Source organism: Neophocaena asiaeorientalis, unplaced genomic scaffold (genome assembly GCF_003031525.2).
Source record: "Neophocaena asiaeorientalis asiaeorientalis breed wild unplaced genomic scaffold, Neophocaena_asiaeorientalis_V1.1 scaffold220, whole genome shotgun sequence".
Lineage (NCBI taxonomy): Eukaryota > Metazoa > Chordata > Mammalia > Artiodactyla > Phocoenidae > Neophocaena > Neophocaena asiaeorientalis.
In genome coordinates this window covers 1334018-1358504 of record NW_020174042.1, presented here as the reverse complement: position 1 = coordinate 1358504, position 24487 = coordinate 1334018, and the positions used below count along the sequence as shown (strand labels likewise).

At 41.7% G+C, this 24487-nt stretch overlaps 1 protein-coding gene across 2 annotated transcripts in view; it reads right to left on the bottom strand.

Moving 5' to 3' along the window:
* The window catches only part of ACO1 (aconitase 1), a 65085-nt gene that overhangs the window by 33422 nt on the left and 7176 nt on the right, over positions 1 to 24487 (bottom strand). For both annotated transcript variants that reach the window (XM_024753801.1, XM_024753802.1), the window contains exons 2-5: positions 10174 to 10292; positions 8952 to 9120; positions 7755 to 7892; positions 66 to 135 (exon numbers count right to left, since the gene is read on the bottom strand). In XM_024753801.1, the coding sequence (XP_024609569.1) occupies positions 66 to 135; positions 7755 to 7892; positions 8952 to 9120; positions 10174 to 10270 (474 nt within the window). In that variant the 5' untranslated portion in view covers positions 10271 to 10292. The remainder of the gene's footprint in view (positions 1 to 65; positions 136 to 7754; positions 7893 to 8951; positions 9121 to 10173; positions 10293 to 24487) is intronic.

Genomic DNA, 24487 nt, shown 5'->3' with positions numbered 1-24487 from the left:
GGCACCTCTTCCTCATACCCCACACACATAAAGAATCAACCAACGGAGCCAGACTCTGCCCATACCTTTAAAAATTCAAATCGTTCTCTATTTCTTTCAAATTCCAAGTCTTGATTCTTCTGTAAACTGTCTGCCCTGTCAAAGAGAAAGACTAAATGTATAAATTTTAAGGCGTAAAATGTTACTGGTCAAATTTATAGGTGATAATAAAGAAAATGGCAGTTTCATGAGCAGGCTTGCTGGGTGGTGGTGTGCATTCGTTAACATGGGAAAGAGGTAATTAAAGAAAGTAAAAAGAATAATTATTTTTTGGTTCAGGTGATTTTTATAATGCCTTTAAACATGGTGGGTAGAAAACATTAAGTGGATTTAAGTTAAAACTATTCTAATCATAAAGTCTGACTCTTAGGAACAGACTCAAGACATTTATGATGACAGTAGCAGCTTAGATATTTAAAGCAGCTTTCTTTCTGTACTCCTTTCTTACCTATGACCTTGTTACAACACCTCTCTGAGCTGAGCCATATCTGGGCTGGCATTTTCATCTGTTTTATGTTGGGAGGTAGGGAACCAGTGATGCCAGGAGGCACAGGAATTTATAGAATCACAATCTCCTATCTTGCAAAAGGAGGCTTATGAGGAGGATGGTGCCACTCAAGGACGTGAGTAAAGCGCAGATTATATACTGAGGTTTGCTCCAAGTCATTCAGTTCATCAGGACTGACATGGACAATTCAGGGCATCAGGAAGCTTTTCCAGACTTTTTATTTTATTTTTTTTATTTTTTTCAGAATTTTTATAATCAAACTACATTGTTTTGAGGTAGAGTAAGTCATAGTGACAACTCGGCATGGTTAGCACACAGGAAGTGCTTACAAACTGTCATGGGTTGAGTGAACATAGGATATGATAGTGAAATTAATAGCTAAGACCCAAGTCAGACTTCACTAATTGATAGTTAACACTTATTGACATTACTATGAACTAGGCCCCAAAGTGCTTTACATTTATTTTCTAATTTAGTCTTCAAAATAGCCCTTTGAGCTAGGAGCAACTAATATCCACATTTTTCAAAAGAGGAAACAGACACAGAGAGGGTAAGAAACTTGTTCGGGACCTCACAGCTAGTAAATGATGGAATTGGTATTGACACCCAGGCAGTCTGACTCAAGAATGATGCTCTAAGTCCCTATGCTGCCTCCCTGTAGTAGTAGTTGCAGAAACTGTAGCAGCGATGGTGGTGGTGGTAATAGCAACAACTACCATAATAATAATAGCAGCAGGAGCCAAAGTGCAAGACTGCATGGTGCATCGTAGGCTCTAAGTGCTTTACACACATGAACTCATTCAATCATCATAACAACCCCTCACGTAGGTACTACCATTACCCCAATGTATGGAAGAGGAAGCGGAGGCACAGAAAGATTAGTTAACTTCTCCAAGGTCAGATGCTTGTACATTACAGAGTGGTCACCTGAACCCAGGTCTGACTGGTCCTGGAGCCTCTACCTTAACCACTATACCCACTTTCTTCTGTCACTTGTTAATGATCTACAGAGCCTACCTGGTGCCACATGCTGGGCATACAAATGTGCAGAAGGGGCATGTGTGCTGCCCAGCTGGAGCTCAGAGCCTAGCGAGAGACACAGACCAGCAACCAGGCAACCATGAGAGTGTGATTATTAATGTCATGATACGGGAAGTACAGGGTGCCATGGGAGCACCCAGACAGGGCCATGAACTCAGACCAGGGAGCCAGGGATGCCTTCCAGGAGGTGATGACATCGATGTAGTCTGGAGGGCAAGGGGGAGTCTGCCAGATGAACATGGGTAGGCAGGCACTGCTTGAGAAGAAAAAGACTGGAGGCACTTATTTACTCTACAAATACACATTCAGTTACCATGCGGATTTTTTTCTTTTCCTTTTGATGTGAATATTCTTCCAGATAAGTGTCAGTTGCTTTGATGGAATCAATTTCTGAGAGTATCTTACAGCAGGGCTTGGTCTACAAACTATGGTTCATGAGTCAAATCTGGCCCAATACGGTATATGTTTGGCTGTCAAGCAACGAATAATTTTTATATTTTTAAAGGTTGGAAAACAAATAAACGGAGACAGTATGTGGCCAACAAAACCTAAAGTATTTACTGTTGGCCCTTTACAGTAAAAGTTTGCTGATCTCGGGCTTCCCTGGTGGCGCAGTGGTTGAGAGTCCGCCTGCCGATGCACCGGTTCATGCCCCGGTCCGGGAAGATCCCACATGACGCGGAGCGGCTGGGCCCGTGAGCCATGGCCGCTGGGCCTGCGCGTCCGGAGCCTGTGCTCCGCAACGGGAGAGGCCACAGCAGTGAGAGGCCCGCGTACCGCAAAAAAAAAAAAACAAGGTCCTTCAGTCTGACGTCAGACTTCCTTCATGAGTCCTCTCTCATTCTCCAGTCCAAACTTTTAGTTTCAGCTGCACTGTGGCCCTCATACTCTCTCACACCCCACTTCCCTCATGCCTTTGCATGCTCTGTTCTCTCTGTGTAGAATATCTTTCCAGCTCTTTGCTCTTTGGTAAACATGCCTGGGGACCCAGATTAAGTGACACTCCTGGAAGAGCCCCCCTGACTCTCCAAGTTAGTGATTTGGTTCCTACACTTACTAACTGCATTCAAGCTGTGCATTCCCTAATCTCTCTACTTTTCTAGACTAACCTGCTTCTTGAATAAATACTGACATACAGTAGGTCTGTTAAATGGATTTAATTTTACAAAAAAAAAAGGGAAGGCATCTTGGAACGTTATTCTTAATCATGTATGGCCCTGCCGCCCCATCTCTTCTGCTGAGCTCTGAGCCCATGTGGACTCCCAGTCATTATGCCTTGTCCTCTTGTCTCCAGAGGATTTCAGAGTTTCTCACAACAGAAGCAAGGTTGGAAGAGGACCATTTACCCCAGAGAATGCTGGGACCGTCAGTTCGATATACATGACATAGTCACAGGACAAGCAGAAGCCAGAAATGCTTAGGCTGCTTTAAGATATGTTAAATTCTAGGTAAAAAAAAAAAAAGTTAAAATTAAAAATAAATTAAAAATAAAATTTAAAAAACAACCCTATTTACTCACTAAAACAAAAAATCTTTCATGCTAACCTTGGCTCGTTAACTTAGTTCTAGTTATTCGAATGAATAAACAGACCTAGAATTCAGATTTTTCCACCACTCAGAACTTTCCTAGATTTACCCAATCTGGTGAGCTTTCAATAAGATCTCTGAATGTGAATGGCCTCACACACTAAAGAGGAAATTTCTCCTTATTTACGTAAGTTGAAATCAGATTTGGATGTAGTTCAAAGTTTCTGAGTATTACATTTAATGGTACTCTAGAAATTCACAGACAGTATTTATAGAGAAGATAGTTTTGACACTCATGAAATCTGGTCAGAAATTGCTATGATATTCTTGTTGGGATTTTAAAAAAGGTTATTTCTGAGATAACTTTGTAAAACATTACAATAATGCATTAGTTAGATCCTTGATTCCTAAAGATGGTGTGAAGCCAATTACTATTATTCACAGCAGGGAAAGAGCTTAGAAATACTTAACTGAGAAAATTCACCATCCCACCACTCCTTACTTCATTCTGGAAATAGCTGGAAATAAGCCCACAGCACACAGTTCCACAAAAGCTGAGATATCACACTTAATTCCTTACAAAAATGAGGAAAGAGACTGGGAGGTCAAATTGCAAAACCAAACTCAAGAAATAAAAACAAAACACTAGCAATGAAAATACTTCTCGGGCTTCTCTGGTGGTGCAGTGGTTAAGAATCCACCTGCCCATGAAGGGGATACGGGTTCGAGCCCTGGTCCGGGAAGATCCCACATGCCACGGAGCAACTAAGCCCATGCGCCACAACTACTGAGCTTGCACTCTAGAGCCCGCGAGCCACAACTACTGAGCCCACGTGCCACAACTACTGACTAGCCCACGTGCCACAACTGCTGAAGTCTGCGCACCTAGAGCCCGTGCTCCGCAACAAGAGAAGCCACTGCAATGAGAAGCCTGCACACCGCAACGAGGAGTAGCCCCTGCTCACCGCAACTAGAGAAAGCTGTGCACAGCAACGAAGATCCAATACAGCCAAAAATAAATAAATTTATTAAAAAAAGAAAATACTTCTCATAGAAGTGTTTCTCTTTCATTAAAAAAAAAGAAGTGTTTGCTAGATTTGGATATCATTTTGGATCAAAGTTCACCCTTAGACTTTGCTATTTTCATCATAATGTTTTTAGTATTACAGTATAAATGAAAAAGGTCCATAAAAAATTGAAACCAGAGTTGATGGATGTCAAGGTTTAAGGAGGAAACCAAGTCACAATGAACTTGGTGCTGACTCAGATTCTTTACCTGCTTAATTGTCAGGAGCTCTTTTGAGTTTTGAGTCAAATAACTTTAGACATTAAAACAATTACAATTCTGTCTCCACCAGTACTTTCACCTTCCAGGCCAGGGAAATGAAGGTAAATCCATCAACACCAATGAGTCTTCAAGAAAAAGTTGCCCATGATTTTGTGAGGCTCCTTTCAATACTTTCTGAAGTGGGACTTTAGGAAACATACTCTCCAATAGGATAATAGTTTGTGTAAATTTAACTCTTCCCTTTGAAATCAAAACATTAAATTGAGCTCATGTGATTTAAGGAAAAAAAAAAAAAAAGACATGCTGCCCAAGGATGGGTTGAGTCCAAAGAAAAGGAAAGAGCTAGCAAGTATCCAGTCTGTTTGTTCCAAGAACCATCAATTCAGGGGACAAAGCAGTTTTCTCTCTATTCCTGAATTTCTCTGGTTTGGATATTGGCAATACTAATTTGAGAATGACCAGTTTCTACATTTCTCTTGAGGCTGTATGGAACCCACTTAAATCCCCAAGGAAGCAAATAAACGTTTTTGCTTTTTTTTTTCCTTTGAGTGGTTGGTTTCATATTCTTAAATGACTTTCTATTATAAAAACAATAGCTTTTTATTGTAAAAATAAAGAATAGTTACAATCGCTTAGCAGTTTGGCACTTCTCTTTCCAATTTTGTAATCTTTGCCTAGAGTTTCATCGAGCTGAGATCACTCTATACATGCAATTTTTATCTAGCTCATTGAGCCAAGACATGAGCATGTTCCAAATGTTATTAAGGATTAAAATATAACCGTAAAGGTTACTTAATAATTTACTTTAAGGATGTACCATAATTTAATAAATCACTCTCCTTTTTTGGACACCTAGAATGCTTTTAAGTTTTCACTATTATAAATAATACTTTAATAAGCACTATTTAGTCATTAAGCTTTTGCTGAATTTCAGATATCTATAAAGTGTATGTTTAGAAGTGGAAATTCCAGGACAAAGGATATGGCACATTGCTTTCATTTCTAATTTGTAGTGTTATCAGCAGTGTATAAAAGTGTCTCCCTCATGACACATTTATAATTAATAACATTTATTTTCTAAACTATGTTAAGAGAAAATGGTATCTCAAGGATTTAATTTACCTTTTTATTACTTGTAAAGTTGAAAAGGCTTTATATATTGTTTACCATTTGTATTTCCTTTTATTGTGAAATGTCCACTTTCCTTTGCCCATTTATTTGCTGGGTTTTACTATTTTTTAATAGATTATACATACTCTTTATATATTAGGGATATTAACTCTTTATTGAAAATATTTTTCAAGTTATCTCCTGGTAACTTTGAAGTCATTAAATCTATAGATTTTTTTTCCCCTTTGTTTCATTCATTGCTTCTAAATTTAGAAAGGTTTTTCTCATCAAGACATTTGACACTATATAAATTTTCTTCAAAATCTTTGATGATTTAATTTTTAAAATATTAATGCTTTAAATCATATGAACTGTTCTCTCTATCAAATAATTTCCCCAGCATTGTATGCAGAACAGTTATTTCTTTCTAACTAAAGTTCTATCTAAAGTTGGAAATAATTTTATTTAGTTATACTTCTAGGTTAAGATATCAGCCTTCTAGTAGTACCTGGTTGCCCTCCTTGTATCCAAATCCTCATTGTGTAACCTTGCAGTTACTGGAGTGTACTCCTTCACCCCTGACTTTGGGCTAAATTGTGCAACTTGCTTTGATTAATGTGATTGTGAATAGAAGTGATCCTATGTCAGTCCTCATCTAAGCCTCAAGAGATGCTGCAGGGTCCCGCTTGCCTTCTTGAGCCTCTGTGATCACCACATAGCTGCTTTCTCCTTTAGCCTGGGCTCCCAAAGAAGCACACATAGAATGGAGCTGTCCCAGCTGCCCTACCGATGTGCAGTGCAGAGTAAGCAGTCAACCCAGCCAAGGCTGGGTGAGGCACAGCTGCCCAACTGCATTCAGCTGAGCTCAGCTGAGCTCCCACCCAACTTGTAGATGTGTAAGAAATAAATTCTTATTGTCTTCTGCTACTGAGATTTTATTGGTAGGATTGGTAGGTTGTTGGTACGATTTTAGCAGCAAGAGAGAAGTGGATATCCTGAACAATAGGAGGAAAAAAGGAAAAGGATAGAGTTTATGGACACCCACGTGGAGAGGCAGAGATGGCCAGATATGAAATAGTTACTTGGAATCAAAAAGGAATAAGACTCCAGTGGTTGGAAAAAAAAAAAAAAAGCCAAACTCTTTTCAAGTCAAACACATACTTGTATTGACAAGCTCTCATGGCAGAATTTGTATGTGTTTTTCACCCAGACTTCAAGCTTAAACACAGGCTGTTCTCACCCAAGAAGTAAATAGAAAAAAAAAAAAAAAGACTTAATCCCCCCTGCCCCCACCCTGGAAAAAAAAAAAACTTCAGGGGAAAATATTTATTAAGTTTGAGTTTTCCTGAATATACTTTTTAAAGATTTTTCTTCTTTTTTTAATTTTTTAATAGATCTTTATTGGAGAATAATTGCTTCACAATACTGTGTTAGTTTCTGTTGTACAACAAAGTGAATCAGCCATATGCATACATGTGTCCCCATATCCCTTCCCTCTTGAGCCTCTCTCCCATCCTCCCTATCCCACCCCTGTAGGTCATCGCAAAGCACCAAGCAGATCTCCCTGTGCTATGCTGCTGCTTCCCACCAGCCAACTATTTCACACTTGGTAGTGTATATATGCGGATGCTACTCTCACTTTGCCCCAGCTTCACCCTCCCACCCTGTGTCCTCAAGTCCATTTTCTATGTTTACCTCTTTATTCCTGCCCTGCAACTAGGTTCATCAGTAACTTTTTTTTTTTTTTTTTTTTTAGATTCCATATATATGTGTTAGCATACGGTATTTGTTTTTCTCTTTCTGACTTACTTCACTCTGTATGACAGACCCTAGGTGCATCCACCTCACTGCAAATAACTCAATTTCGTTTCTTTTTATGGCTGAGTAATATTCCATTGTATATACGTGCCACATCTTCTTTATCCATTCATCTGTCAATGGACATTTAGGTTGGTTCCATGTCCTGGCTATTGTAAATAGTGCTGCAATGAACATTGTGGTACATGAGTCTTTTTGAAATATGGTTTTCTCAGGGTATATGCCCAGTAGTGGGATTGCTGGGTCATATGATAGTTCTATTTTTAGTTTTTTAAGGAAACTCTATACTGTTTTCTATAGTGGTTGTATCAATTTACATTCCCACCAACAGTGCAGGAGGGTTCCCTTTTACACACAAAAAAGACTTACACTCTGAGATTTTGCACAGAGCAGAAAACCCAACTATTCATCCTAGTCTCTCACCTTCTGTTGAAATCAACCTGGATGGAATGATCAATGACAAGGTCAGCGGGACAGACAGGGTTTATTTTCTCTGGATTCCCTCCTAACTTTTTCACAGCATCACGCATGGCAGCAAAGTCAACCACAGCTGGCACACCCCTAAGAAAAGGGAGATTAAGCAGAAAACAAATCGGTTAAACAAGTGCCATGGGATTTTTCAGCTTTTGCCTCTGCTGATAATATTGGCAATGGGGCTGTTTCATCGGCTGTTTCATCAGTGGTGCTAACAATGGATGTGTTAGAAAAGTGAAAGTGTCTAAACACATTCCCTTCAGCAGAAATCACATCAGTAATAAGTGCCGCGACTGAGTGGTATCTCTATATGCAATTTTATCCCTGCATTGAAGGTCACAGCCAATATGGTCTAAACAGAGAAGCTGTGGGAAAGCTGGCAATTAAAAACTCTGGAACTTTTTCTGCCATCACTGTTCCCTTTTCATATGGTGGGCTGACAAAGACCTGTACAAGATATACGGATCACACCCTTCAACTTCAGACCAAATTTAAAGGAATGGATATAATTCAGAAAAGTAGGCTGTGAATCAAATTTATACTAAGTGAATGCTTCCTTTTTATTAGAGAATAAAATTTGGGTGATCTTTCCTCTAAAAAAATGAAATTTGCTCTCCAGAAGGAATAAAATAACATCATTTCAAAATGAAACGGTAATGTCTCAAAATGAAGCCGTGACAGGGAGCAATTCCTGGGAATAGCAGGATGTGAACAGAGGCTTAACAGCAACACATCACGCCTTGTGAACTACGTATCTCCCCTCAGGTGACACATATCAACGTTCCAAGGACAGCTGTTTGAAACCTGGCTCCTTGGGTGATAGGACATAGGGGCGAAAAGATTCCGAGATAGCTCCACTCCATACTGTTTCTTTCAACTTTTGTTAGTACACTTAGAACTAGGATCTTGAAGACCAAGGACAAAGATCTTTGCCACTGGAAAAGGTGGAGTGAGTATGCATCCTGATTTGCCTGAGATTATCTCTTCCCGTCTGGGATGACTGCCCTCTTTTGCTTTCAACCGTCTCTGAATGTTGAGTGAAAAATTATGCAGTCACTGTGTTTTTTATTTTTGCTTTTAAGAAGCTTTCTTTAAAGGCTGACAAGGGATGCAGAGAAAAACAGAGTGAAGTGACATGAGGCTCACGTGAAGTCCTGCAGGATGACGCGGGCAGGCTTAAACGGCACTTCTATGTTCTTATGCTGCATGACATTCCAATTTAGGATATTTTCAACATCATTTTTCTTCACCAAAAATTGATCACAGTTCCGAATGGCTGCCTCCAGGAGAACTCTGATAGAAAATGGTAGTCGTCCTAGGAGTAAAGGAGAAAGTATAACAAAACCAAACCCATGAGACATCTTATTATAAGAGCTCTCTAAAGCCAAACTCCATACAAACTCGATACAAGGCATCACACTATTCTTCCAGCAGGGAAAGAGAGTAAATTTAAACTGATTCCAACAGTTTAAAATATAAGACTATTGAATGGATGTAGGAGACATTCAGTACTAGAAAATGCCAACAGCCTAGGCAAAAAGAAAATATTACACTTAAATCTTTCATAATAAATGGTTGCCTAGCCTTGGAATCCAGTAACAGAATTTCCCTTAAGTCATCATGAAAGACATGAGTCTAGATAATTTACTGTATTACTGTTAGCAAGTACACACACATACAGTAGTATTTCTTATGAAACCTAGTGTTTAAGAAATGAGAAGATAACCCCTTTACAATTATTATAATAAGACTAAAGAATAGTCAGATACATCTTTCAAAGGAAATAAACCCCTAAACACCATGTAGTGTGGTCATTGGTAACTGTGTTTTCTAGAATAAAACAATGGTAATTCATTAAGAAAAGTTATTTTGTTTATAAAAGAAATGGTCCATCCGGATACATGAGAATTATTTACCAGTATTATCCAGAAAAGGCAAGACTACAAAGATAGAGAAGCATAGGAGTTGGAATAAAAAAGTCTTGTGTTTTCATCCTCTTCTGCTACCTACATAGTTGTTATTTAATCATATCATTTACTCTCTCTGGGCCTCAGCTTCCTCAGGACTTCTTATGTTTTTAAACATAACATGATAGGGTTGTTATTCAGATTAAACAATATATATGTACAAACACTCTCTATACTAAATGTTATGTAAATGTTACATATATATAATCATTATTATCTACTTGAAAACGAGCAATGTAAGAAAGGTGTGTATTTGTGTGGTTAACCCAAGACCATTCAGCCATCTCTGCTACTCCCTCTTCCAACTCTCCTAAAGCCTAATTTATTAAGTAGCTTACTTATTATGCAAATGATATTCCAATTACTATCAGAGCACTTACATCATAGAGCCATGTACCTACCATATCTTGAATCCTCCAATTTATTCAAATTGAAGAATTTCTTTCCTGGTTGTGCAGGATCCAAAGGCTCAGCGAGGTGTGCAAATGGGTTGCTCATTATTCCTGATGGCCACGTGTCCCTGAAAAGAACAGAGAACATTTAATTTCTACTCTCAAAGCTGGACCTTATTTATTCAATGGGTGTTTGCCCTCTTTAACGATTATGATACATTCACTTCAAGAAATCACTTATCTTCTCAGAGTAGGGGAAAGGTGGGACATAAATGAATAAAAAATGATATCCTTAGCAGAGAAAGTGGGCTCTGTGAAGCTATCTGTGAAAGCTAGGATTCACCTCTCAAGGGTGCATACAATTCCAAACTTCTTTTGCCTTATCTGTATACAACTTTCCAAAATTCTTGCACTGATAAGTCATGAGGAAGAAGGGAAATGAAGGATGTGTTGCATGGTGAATCTCGAATATGTGGACAGACCTCTGAGCTGGACTCATGTTTTGCTTGATAGGAGGTTAAGAGGTCCAGAGCAGGTGACATTGTGCAATTGTATAAAACTAGAACTCTGGAAGAGCGGACTTGAAAGCAGCTGTTTTCTGTTGTAACTGTGTCTGCAGCGTTTTAAATAAACCTGTTAGTTGGAAGTCTTCCCAACTCACTTTTGAGTTGGTAGCAAGAGTGGGTTCACATCAGGTAATCTTTAAGGTACACTGTGGTGGCATAAAGGCCCAAACTCCCCAGATATGTTTGGAGAAGACCCTCTACCCCAGCTCTGGGCAGAATTTCTCCTTATCTTTTTTTTTTTTTGCGGTACGCGGGCCTCTCACTGTTGTGGCCTCTCCTGTTGCAGAGCACAGGCTCCGGAAGCGCAGGTTCAGCGGCCATGGCTCCCGGGCCCAGCCGCTCTGCAGCATGTGGGATCTTCCCGGACCGGGGCACGAACCCGTGTCCCCTGCATCGGCAGGCGGACTCTCAACCACTGCGCCACCAGGGAAGCCCTCTCCTTATCTTTTTATAAATTATAAGTGGCGAACAAGAAAGGACACTGTTCCTGGCCTCCACCACACAGATAAACAGCAATTTCAAATAACTATATAACTTAGAGCAAAACACTCTGGGGTGGAAGTCGGAAGACTTGCTGTCTAGTCCTACCCCTTGGGCAAAAGTCTTTTAATCATCCATTCTCCAATAGTCTTAATTTTAAGATAATAATAGTAACATTCCCCTATCTAATCCAAGGTTTTTATGAATAAATATTCATAAAACCTATTTTGGGGATGACTGATATGGAATGATCAACATATTACTATAAAATGAAAACAAAGTACAATATCTTACTCGACTTATGATTGGGTAACACCCTGATAAACCCATTGTAAACTGAAAATATCGTAAGTTGAAATGCATTTAATATACTAAGCTACTGAACATCACAGCTTAGCCTAGCCTACCTCAAATATTCTCAGAACACTTACGTTAGCTTACATTTGGGCAAGATCATCTGACAAAGAGCCTATTTTATAACGAAGTGCTGAATATCTCATGTAATTTATTGAATACTGTACTGAAAATGAAAAACAGGGTAGTTGTCTGGGTACAGAATGGTTGTAAGGGTGTCGGTTGTTCATCCTCCTGATCGTGTGGCTGACTGGGACTCGTCACAAGAGAGTATTGTACCGCATATCACCAGCCTGGGAAAAGATCAAACTTCAAAGTGTGTTTCTACTGAATGCCTATCGCTTTTGCACCAAAGTGGTCAAAAAACTGTAAGTCAAACCATTGTGAGTCGAGGACCATTTGTACAGAAAACGACTGTTTGTGGGGATAAAAAGTGACAAGTGGGCCTTGTCTCCATAGACAGGCCCATGTCTTCGTTGAGACACAAAAGAGACTGGTTCCTTTAAGAGGGACAGCGGCCTCGAAGTCAGGATTGGGAGAAAGACTCAGCTTCATTGTATATCCTTTGGTATTATTTGCATTTTTAACTGTACAAATATAACTGTTTGAAAACTAGTTAAAAACTTAAAAGAGATAGATGATGAGCACACCCACTGTGTCTAAAGTCCAGTGCCAGGCAGTTCTGGGGAGAGGCAGCTGAGTGAGAAGCAGCCCCTGCCTTCCTGGAGTTACGAGTGCAGAGACAATGGGATGAGCCGGGCACCGGCAACAGGCGTGAGAGAATGAGAAGGAAGAGTGCGGTGGTCTGCCGAGCACCTTTTTATTAGGAATCGCCTCTTTCCCCTAGTCCCACGTGGTTTTTGCAGGAGCTGCCATTTGGTGGGGGAGAGGGAAGGCCAACTGACGTCTCTAGGAATTCCGGAACTGAAACTAAAGAAAGCCTAGCACGGGATGCTGGGGCATGCCCTAGATCATCTGCAGTAGAATTACCTGGGGCTCTTTCTTGTTAAAAATAGGCTCCCGAGTCCCACCGCTGAGCTACTGAATCAGAAGGGACTGGGGGAGGCGCCAGGAATTCGACAATCTCCCAGGTATCTCTAGCATGTGTCCAGTTTGAGAATCATTGCTGGACACCGTGGAGGACCAGGTGAAGAAGGTACACTTGATTCAGAAAACAGGGAGGTACCATGGAAAGTATATGTTTGAGAGGGGGAGTGAATCGCAACCAAAATAACCACACAGTTCAGGAAGGGGGCCTGAACAAGTGAAGCAGGCAGCATGGGGGCTTGGCAGCCTGGGCAACGTTTGCCCGGCTAAGGGAGCGGCAGCCACTTGGCTCCAGCCGCGGGCTGCATGCTGGAATACGCCAGCCCAGTGTGGACAGAGCCAAGTTTTCAAGCGAGGCTGGCAATCTGGATTTCTACACGAACATTCTTGATTTATAAATGTCAGTAATTAGATTTTTCTAAACTACTGAGTGGGCCTGCAGCACAATGGCCAAACCAAACATGCCTGAGGGGCACTACCTGACCTGTGTTCTAACTTAGCCTGGCAGATGTTTTGGAGGAATGGGAGGTAACTACAGAGAGACAACTCAGGCAGGAAACTCCGGAAGTGGTAGGAACCCCTCGCTGAACTGGGCACGGTGGTCTGTTCATATCTTTCAAAAGCCTTAAGTCACTGAATCATCCCTAAAGGGGCTCAGTTTGCCAAAATTCTATGGTTAAACCAGTTGCCAAATTGTACCCATATTTGCCATGATGCAGTGAGGACACAGGACACAACGTGTCAGTTTGCTTCCCCGTACCTTGTAAATACCCTGGCAGAACTCTGGAAGCCTTACACGATTCCTGCTGTTCCTACCACCCTACAAAGCCAGCTGGTATTTCAGGATGGATATAGTGACCAGTATGGCTCTTGTAGAAAATGTGTCATATAAAGCACTCTCCATCTGCCTCCTTTTTTCCTTAGAGACTAGATAATTGTGTAGTTTCACTATATAAATGAAGGAAATTTTACTTGCAGAAGTTAGGAGAGAGAAGAGCCAGTGACTAATTACTAAGTATCAGCACGTGCCAAGTGCTTCATACCATCTTCTATAACTCTGGCAACATCTCTGTAAATTCCAGCCTATCATTACTCCCATTTTACAGCTGAGAAAACTGCAGCTCAGAGAGATGGAAAAACTCGCCTCAGGGCATACATCCAGTAAGAGGCAGAGCTAGGTTTTGAACTCTGGCTTTTTCCACCAGCCCCTTGGGGCTGCCTCTCCAGGTGTGGCAACTCCTGGTTTGAAGATGGCGCTAGCTGGAGGTCACCAACCAACCCCCAGAGCTGAAAAAAGCCAGGAGATGCATGGGCCTGAGAAATCCTCCTCCAAGAGGCAGTTTTGAATACTAGAGTTGCCTTTCCTTCTTTCTAGGGGTCACCCAGCACAGGGGCCTGAGCAGGCATTGATTGTCACATGTCCCTTGCCACAGGTCAGTGGAAAGCAACAGGAGCTGTGTTTTTGCAACCCCAAACTGGTTTTGCTTGGAAGTTGGGAAATGGACCTCCCCCGACCACCACCACCCCCTTATAAGCCTGTTGGGTTCTGGAAATCAGAGCCACTCCACAGTTTCACTCATTCTATCACTCTTGTTTCAAATGACCTTATAGGAGTTCCCAGTGCTTTAGTAATCCCAAGAGGGAGCCAGAACAACCACGTGCCAAGCAGGGTGTGAGGGGAAAGATCTTTGGTTTGGGAACAGTCCAGATACAAAGTAGAATCTAGGCATTGTGAATGTACCTAGGTCTGCCTTACCCTGGCCAGAATCCTAGCCCATCCCCAAACCTTGAGTATTACCCCAAATTATCCCAAGATCTGTGATTTTGCTAGAAACGCCACCAACTGGCCAGGGAATCCTGTCTACTTCCACAACCACAGAAAGCACAGACCCCACTGTTTCAATTCCTTTCTTATCTGCATTGTTCCTGCCTTTTTTTCTGTTTTGTCTAATGCCCATTCAATACTAATAAAAGAGAGGAATGAGCAAACAGAGAGGATCTGGGGGGAGAGGGTGGAGTGTCATCCTAGGTTTTTTTCTCTTTTGGAAGAGGGAAGAATTAGTATGCATGGAAATATGTTCGGGTTGCTGCCTCTTGTGTTCCACAGAATAAGGTGGTACTGCATGGAGGCAAAGGAAAAAAAAAAAGAAAAGAAAAAAAAGCAAAGAAGGGCAAATGATATCTTTTAAGCAGCGAGTTTATAGCTCACTCAGAACTTGCCCTTCCTGAACACTTGTGTTGAGAAGGCTAGGACTGCTGATATCTGCCTGGCCTCTGAATCAAGTGGGACCCATGGACAGTTCTCAAAGAAAAGGAATCCAAAAAGAGACACTTGCACCATCTCTGAAACCCTTCACTACATCTGTTCACATTTGGAAAGAAAAGATAATTGTTTGGTAGCAAAACGGTGTCTCTCAAAGCTAACCCATCCTGAAATACCAGCTGGGTGACTTGGTATGATCCATACAGATACATTTTGTACATCGAAGAGTAGGGGTGGGGAAGGGAGTGCTGGACACCAGATTTTTAAAGTAAATTACTAAAAATACTAAATAGTAGGCACAGGCAGGCAGATCTGAGACACTTAACACATGAAGTACGCTCCTAGTAAAAAAGGTTGAGGGAGTTCAGTGCTGGGGATCCTCTCCAGCCACAGACAGTGTTGCTGCCAACTGACCTTTGGCCTCAATTTAGGACACTGGCATGTGACTTACTTGGAGAGGCACCTTCACTTGTACATGTGTGGCTTGGCATTGATCCGTCACCACAGGCTAGGGACACTTTGATCTTAGATGCTAAGGAGGTAATGAGATAAATCAGAGAATGGTGAGCCTACCTTAAAGAACTTTACCTAGGACTACATCAGGGGACCAACATTCCCCTGATGAGAAAATAGAGTCCCTAAAAAGAAGTTGATGGCCTGGGGTCACAGGATTATAAGTGGTAGCACCAGGAGAAATATAGCTGATTTTCCCTCCAGTAAAAAAAGCAAATTTCTGGCAGAGAAAACAAACAAACAAACAAAAACACCTTAAAATCCTTCGTAAGTAGAGTTGAAAAAAGTACGACTTAGGCGTATCACAGTCTTCTGGCACTTTTGTGAGTTAGTTCTATAATCATTCACTGAACCTTCCGTGGTTCAAAATTCCAGAGAACTGACTGACAGCTAAACTTTGGGAAAACAACCTGTGGTTAAGTTTTTAACTGCTCTTGATGACTAGTTTATTCCAAGAGAGGCGGAGGAATGACAAATCAATTCCATCGATGTAAATATCAGACCACATACCATTCACATGCAAATGAACACACAAAAGAAAGATACAGAGTAAAGTTAAGATATATAGATTGCCAACAGGCACGTGAAAAGATGTTCAACATTGCTAATCATCAGAGAAATGCAAACCACAATGTCAGTGGTTTTGCAAATGAAAACCACAGTCTCGCACCTGTCAGAATGCCTACCATGAAGAAGACCACAAAAAACAAATGTTGGCGAGGATGTGGAGAAAACGGAACCCTCGTACGCGATTGGTGGGAAGGTCAATTGATGCAACGACTGTGGAAAAGAGTATGGAGGTTCTCAGAAAACTATAAACAGAACTACCACATGATCCAGCAATTCCACTGCTGTGTATATACCCGAAGAAAACGAAAACACTTATCTGAAGAGATACATGCATCCCTATGTTCAAAGCAGCATTCTTTACAGTAGCCAAGATATGGAAGCAACCTAAGTGTCCATGAACAGATGAATGGAGAAAGAAGGTGTGGTGTATATATATACAATGAAATAGTACTCAGCCATAAGAAAGAATGAAACTTTGCCATTTGTAACAACTGGACTTGGCGGGTATTATGCTTGGTGAAATAAATCAGACAGAAAGGTTATCACTTACCTGTGGAATCTAAATAATAAAACGGTAAACTTTGCCATTTGTAACAACTGGACTTGGCGGGTATTATGCTTGGTGAAATAAATCAGACAGAGAAAGGTTATCACTTACCTGTGGAATCTAAAGAATAAAACGAATGAAGAATATAACAAAACAGAAACAGCACAGAACAGACACTTAGATCAATGGGACACACTATAGAGCCCAGAAATAAACTCACATACTTATGGTCAATTAATCTACAACAAAGGAGGCAAGAATATGCAATGGAGAAAAGACAGTCTCTTCAAAAAGTGGCGCTGGGAAAACTGGACAGCTACATGTAAAAGAATGACATTAGAACATTTTCTAACACCATATACAAAAATAAACTCAAAATGGATTAAAGACCTAAATGTAAGACCAGAAACCATAAAACTCCTAGAAGAAAACGTAGATGGAACCCTCTTTGACATAAGTCATAGCAATATTTTTTTGGACCTGTCTCCTAAAGCAAAGGAAACAAAAGCAAAAATAAACAAATGGGACCTAATTAATCTTAAAAGCTTTTGCACAGCAAAGGAAAACATGAACAAAACAAAATGACAACCTATAGAATGGAAGAAAATATTTGCACATGATATGACCAATAAGGGGTTAGTTCATATCCAAAATATATAAACAGTTCATACAATTCAATACCAAAAAACAAACAACTCAATTAAAAACTGAGACCAGTTATAACCTATGTGGAATCTAAAAAATAAAACAAATCAGTGAGTATTATAAAAGACTCACAGATATAGAGTATAAATTAGTGGTTACCATTGGGGAGAGGGAGGGGAGGAGAGCAAGACAGGGGTAGGGGTCTTCAAGGTATAAACTACTATGTATAAAATAAACAAGCTACAAGGATATATTGTACAGCACAGGGAAAATAGCCAATATTTTATAATAACTATAAATGGAATATAATCTTTAGAAATTGTGAATCACTATATTGTACACCTGAAACTTATATAATGTTATAAATCAACTACACTTCAATTTAAAAAAAAAACTTAGAAAAAAGATCAGAAAAATACATTAAAAGAAAATTTTAAAAACAAAATTTTTATGTATTTATTTAGGCTGCGCTGGGTCTTAGTTGGGGCACCTGGAATCTCCGTTGTGGCATGTGTGATCTTTAGTTGCAGCATGTGCGATCTTTAGTTGTGGCATGTGAACTCTTAGTTGCAGCATGCATGTGGGATCTAGTTCTCCGACTAGGGATCAAACCTGGGCCCCTTGCATTGGGAGCATGGAGTCTTAGCCACTGGACCACCAGGGAGGTCCCTAAAAGAAAATTTTAAAAATAGATGCTCATTGTGGAAACACTATTAATCAGCTATAAAAAATGAGGTAATCCTACCATTTGTGACAACATGGACTTTGAAGACATTATGCTAAGTGAAATGAGTCAGAAAAAGACAAATACTGTATGATCAGATTGCACTAATGTATAGAAGTAGAACCTAATTAAAAAAAAAACACAACTCACAAAAAAAAAAAGAAAATGCAAGTGAACAAAAAGAAGAAAATGAAAGTCATCTGTAATACCATGGTTTGGAGTTTCATTTAACATGACTTTTAAATGTACTTGGATTTTTAAAAAATGATTAGACCTCACATTGTTTTGTAACTTGCTTTTTTTCCCACTCAGCAGTAGACCACAAACATCTTTATAGAGCCATCATGTGATATTTTATATCACTTTTAACTACACCATAAAAATCTATCATTCAGATATATAATTTATTTAAATCTCTTATTATTAAAATACATAGGTTGTTTCCAAGTACTAACATTCAAATACCGCTTGCAACTTTTGTATACATTTCTTCGAATAGCTCCTTAATCCATTTCCTTAAAATAAACGCGTAGCTCTCAGTTCCTAGAAGTAGGACAGCTGGGTGAAAGGATCTGATATCTCCATTGGGTTGCACATCACCAGGTTGCCAGGGAAAGGCTGTACCAATTTTATGACCCTTCTCTGAAGCAGTGAGTAAATGAAGGTGCCTAAACCAGGCAACATAATTGGTCTTTACCTTTTGCCAAACTGAGAGATTAAAAAGCTAACCTTGGGCATTTCTCTAATTGCTAGTGAAGGTGAATACCTTTCCATCCCTCTGTTAGAATCTGAATTTCTTCTTTTGTAAACTCCCTGTCTGCCAGAAAGGGCAAACTGAGGGTCACTAAGATGGCCTCTGGTGACCAAATGTTCTCATCTCCGAGGGGACTTCACTGCACTGTTCCTGTGGATGAGACTCAGCTCTGCAGTCCTGGAGAGGCAAGGACTGCCTGTGGCCTCTACCTGCTCTTGAGACTTGCAGTCTGTAAGATTGCCCTTTACCTGAAGGGAGCCCTAAAATCTAATGCACAGTTTGACCCCATGCTCAGGTGCACTGTGAACCTAGTTGGTTATAGCAAAGTAAGTGACCAATTAGCTTACCTCACAGGCAAAATCCCCACTGGGGTCAGTGAGCTTTGCTACCTGTAACCCAGACCATTTCCAAGCCCAGGCAGCAGTCTTGCAAATGGGTTTTGTGAGGGAGCCCGAGTACAGCATATGGATAGTACAATGCTAAATCACTGCTCTTGCTAGAGGATCGCCTGGGACTATACCCCAGCTGACAGTCATGATGCCTGTTTGGTACAGCCAGATTTGTAGAGATGTTTGGAATAGTCGACTGATTTTAGCTAAATGCCAACGATCAGATAAAATAAGAGTCACGTTTTCAGGTGTTTTTCCAGCCTTTGGAGTATATAAATCTAAGATTTAGCTGCTTATGCTGTCGGAGTTGAATCTTCTTAGGTTGTCTTATGATAGAGAAAGAGGCATGCATATGAATGGGCCCTACCACCAGCCACAGGATTTCCACGCATCAGTGGGAAAGAGCAGAGGACAGGCGTAACCCTGGGCAGCAGAATTCCCCTCAGTAATGGGATGGGGAGAATAAAGTTGGGGGGTGGGGTGGAGATTGTGTGTAATTAGTTTCCTGGAGAGTTTGGATAGTTTGAAAGAGCCTTCAGGTGATTCGTTGAGAATCACTGCTCTGTGTGGTCTAAAGTACAGACAACACACCCTCAGAATTGTTTATTTAGGATATCTAAAGACACAAGAGTAGATTTTTTTAAAATCTATGCTAACAACAGAAAGAGGTTTCTTCTGTATTCATGTGGTTTACCCACCTCTCTTCTTCTCTTCTCACATTTTCTTAAATATACCCTCCCTGAATTTTCATGGCTTCCAACTCCGAAGTTAAAGCAATATCACTGCATCTTTTAGGGTTTACTTCAGTTCACTAAAAAGATTAGCTGTGCTTCATTTTTTTCTGTTTAAAGAGAAATTAATTGGTCCCACCCCCAAACTGTTGTGTATCTAAACATCATGCTACTTATAAACAACTTTTTGTCAAAAGTGAGATTCCATGGATGTCTATAAACAAGATTGAGGTCAGAACCATTCAGGCCCTCAAACCACCATGGCTTGTCAACTCGGTTCTTTTACAAAGCGGAGAGCTAGAAATATTAGTTCTTTGCTTTATTTGATGCAGACGCATCTGGAAAAATGGAATAGCTGAATAGCTCTGAATTTTCCCAGAGACCAAGTCACTTCTTTGATCTTCTTAGCTGTTCATAAAAGTATTGAAAAAAAAAATACACACACACCAAAAACAACACAAAAATCTCTTAAATGTGATACTTGTAACCAAAAGAATTTTAAAGCCATAAGTGCAATTGTATATTTTGGAAGAGAATGAAAAAGAAAGAAAGGAAAAAAAAAAAAACGGAAAAAAAGTAGTACTGTTGTAGGAAAAATGGGGCATGAGAGAATGGTCATGTCCCAGGCCTAGAGTCCTTGGGATGGCTGGCCAAGTGAGTAAGCCATAGTAAAGTGAAAGTGGGTTTATTTACAGAGGTACACACTCCACAGAAAGAAGCAGCCCCAGGGGTGGGGTTCTCTTGGAAAGTGAGAGCAGCCCCTGAAATGTGGGGCTGGTTAGTTTCTATGTGCTGGGCAATTTCATAGCTAATGAGTGGAATATTCTATCTTGGAGAGGGGGTGGGGATTTCCAGAAATTAGGGCACCACCCACCTTTTGGCCTTTCATGGTTGGCCTCAGAACTGTCATGGTGCCTGTCTGTGTGTTGTTTAGCATATGCTAATATATTACAATGAGTGTGTAATGAGGCTCAAGGTCTATGGGAAGTTAAATCTTCTTCCATCTTGGACCTAGTTGGTTTTAATGAGTTTTTGTCGTATCCTCAGGATATGTCATTCTTTTAAAGGTTGTGCCTTGCCCCTGTCCCTCCTGTCTCAGTGCAGAAGGAGGGTCTTAGAGAAAGAATGACTTTATGACAGTATAACCAAATCCATCAACACATTTTTCTTGGGCACTAATTAATGCAAAGTGCACTTTATACCACAAAAGTCAACAAGACTCTGCTTTCAAAGAGCTTTGCCATCACACAATAACTTGTCACTTTTTGCTAAAATTTTAAGTTATCAGTCTGTTTTCACTAACTCTTTTGTCTCATCCTGGACCACTGACCAGAATGCTCCACATATATTCCTAGAGTTCTAAAAAGAGCTATAACAGTTTTTAAATGATTCAGTTTCATTCTGAATAAGCCACATAACCTTTCTGTGCCTCAGTTTCCCAGTCTGTAATATAAGGTTACTTGATGATCTAAAAAGTCCCTTCTGGGTGAAAAAATTCTGTTTCATTCATTCATTTGTTCAACACATATTTATGTTAACTGCGTAATATGTGCTGGGAACTGTATTAGGCACCAGGGATGAACCCGGGAACAAAATTGACAAAGCCCCCTCATGGTGCTTCCACTTCAGTGGAGGTAGATAGACTAAACAATAAACAAACATAGAAGCAGAACGTCAGACTGTGACCAGTTCTGTGGATAAAGCAGGACAGGGCACTAAGGAGTGTCGCCGTGAAGGGTATCAGGAGATCAAAGAAGGCCTCAATGATACGGAGCCACTTGAGAACAAGCTTGAAGGAAGTGAGGGGGCAAGCTCAGCGCAATCTTGAGGAGGGGTCAGATCATGTGCAAAGGTCCTGAGGTGGGTCTGAGAGAAGGCAAGGAGGCCAGAGCAGAGTGAGCGAGGGCAGAAAAGGAAAAGATTGAGGTGGGGAGTGGTAGAGTCAGCTACTGTAGGAACTCTGACTAAGGACAAACTACAAAGTACTCTCCTAACTTTACACTTGGTTTAAATTGTACATTTCCAACATCAGAATTTAGGTTTGGTAAGATATTAACTCATAATAGGAAAACATTAGGTTGTCATTTAAAAAGTAGCTACCTTCCTGAAATCTAACCCTTCTGTTTCCCTGAACTTCATTAAGTAACACTGGAAATTTTCAGGATGTATCATAAAAATGATCATGACTCACTCAGCAGATGTCCATAGCCACTGCCAAAGGTAATGGTCAGGATTTGGGGGGCCAGAGCCGTGACCACGGCACTGTCTGATCAAGCAGCCCCTGCCCCAGCACTGTGCTGTGCTCAGTGGCCAAGACAGCACAACATCATATGAAATTCCCGAGAGAGAAAACTTGCCTGACACATCCTTTAAGCTCATTTTAAATGAACTGCAGTAGCACAAACTCCAAAGAACAGAAATAGTTACCTTTATTTTCTGGTATCACTATGAACTAATATAAACAGAGTTTCACAAAAAGTCTTGCTGAACTTCAGATTTATTATTCCAGAGATGCACTGAGAAAGGAAAGTCTTTGTGGGGTCATGAAACATTTGTCCAGAAAGTAAAGGAAGAAGCAGGGCAGGACCCCCTCAGAACCAGGTGTCCTGGCCAGTCCTCAGTTCCTGACCTCATCTTCTCCTCTTTTTTTTTTTGCAATACGCGGGCCTCTCACTGTTGTGGCCTCTCCCGTTGCGGAGCACAGGCTCTGGACGCGCAGGCTCAGCGGCTATGGCTCACGGGCCCAGCCGCTCCGCGGCATGTGGGATCTTCCCGGACTGGGGCACGAACCCGCGTCCCCTGCATCGGCAGGCGGACTCTCAACCACTGCACCACCAGGGAAGCTCCATCCTCTCCTCTTTAAGGCTAGTCCTCAGCCCCTTCTCAGACTGTGGGTCCCCTACCCTGCAGCAACCCACCATTGCCATGGGGTCATGAAACATTTGTCCAGAAAGTAAAGGAAGAAGCAGGGCAGGACCCCCTCAGAACCAGGTGTCCTGGCCAGTCCTCAGTTCCTGACCTCATCCTCTCCTCTTTTTTTTCTGCAATACGCGGGCCTCTCACTGTTGTGGCCTCTCCCATTGCGGAGCACAGGCTCTGGACGTGCAGGCTCAGCGGCCATGGCTCACGGGCCCAGCCGCTCTGCGGCATGTGGGATCTTCCCAGACCGGGGCACGAACCCGCGTCCCCTGCATCGGCAGGTGGACTCTCAACCACTGCACCACCAGGGAAGCTCCATCCTCTCCTCTTTAAGGCTAGTCCTCAGCCCCTTCTCAAACTGTGGGTCCCCTACCCTGCAGCAACCCACCATTGCCAGTAGGGCTTCAAAAATGACGCCTGCAGAGCCCTGAAGTCCTACTGCAACTAAGTCCTGAGAGTAGGGGGTGCGAGGGGGCAGCAACTGTAGGTGTTACTAGCATTACAGAGCAGGCCTCGTCGATAGCCATGCTTTAAGAGTGGCGTGATTTCCTCAAGCTCCAAACTCATTTCGTAGATCCTTGGTAAAAAACTTTTCTAACTCAAATTTTAGGAATTAGGAAGAGTGTCACCACGAAAGGCTAGGTGTCAGGCTGCCAGAGGTCTCACAGGGCAGCATTTCTCTCCATGAATTCACCATGTTTCTGAGGTCATCTACCCCAACCCACTTCAGCACTGCTCAGACCCAAGAATGATGACTCGTACTAATAGAGTTCCCAGAAGCTTGCGGTATAAGCCTACGTTTCTTGGTTTTTGAGAAGAAAGGCAGCTGCCGGGAGGACCTGAAGCTCCTGTTTTCTGACCAGCACGTTCTTTCCCCGCAGTGGTACAGCCATGTGGTTAGGAGCTGGGAAGCTGCAGCCAGACTGCAGGCGTGCTGAGAGGGAACTCAACCCAGATGGAGGGAATGTCCATCTGGCCTTAAGCCCAGCTCTTAAGCAATGATGCTCTAGTCCCATCTCAGCGGCCCACAGAGTGGCATGGCATCTACACGCAATGGCCATTTCATTGGGTCAAAGATGTGACAAGTAATAGAGCAGCATTCGACCATGACACATCTACTACCTGGGCCTCGCCGGCTTGTCTAAGAAAAGGGACTGACCCAGATTCATTCATACATTTGACATTGATAGACACTGATTTGACATTGATGGGAAAAAGAGATGAGTCCGCCTGCTCTTCAGTCACACACAGACTGGTCGGGAGTTTATGAGACTATCAAGCAGTCCATGCTACAGCAGCAGTGGATGGAGAGCGATAAAGAAGCACCTAGGGGTGCTGGAATTCGTTCGTGATCCAGTGGTTAGGGCTCCGAGCTTCCACTGCAGGGGGCACGGGTTCGATCCCTGGTTGGGGAACTAAGAGCCTGCACGTTGCACGGTGCAGGCAAAAAAAAAAAAAGAAGCACCTAGGGATAGCACCTAATCCAGCATGGGAGGGGGTCAGGAAGACCTCCAGGGACAGGCACTCCATGCACAAGCCTTCCAGAACTACACTGAGGGAGGGAGTTGGGGAAAAAATATTCCGGGCAGAGAAAACAGCACATGTAAAGGTGCGGAAGGGCTTCCCTGGTGGCACAGTGGTTGAGAGTCTGCCTGCCGATGCAGGGGACACGGGTTCGTGCCCTGGTCCGGGAAGATCCCACATGCCGCGGAGCAGCTAGGCCCGTGAGCCATGGCTGCTGAGCCTGCGCGTCCGGAGCCTGTGCTCCGCAACGGGAGAGGCCACGACAGTGAGAGGCCTGCGTACCGCAAAAAAAAAAAA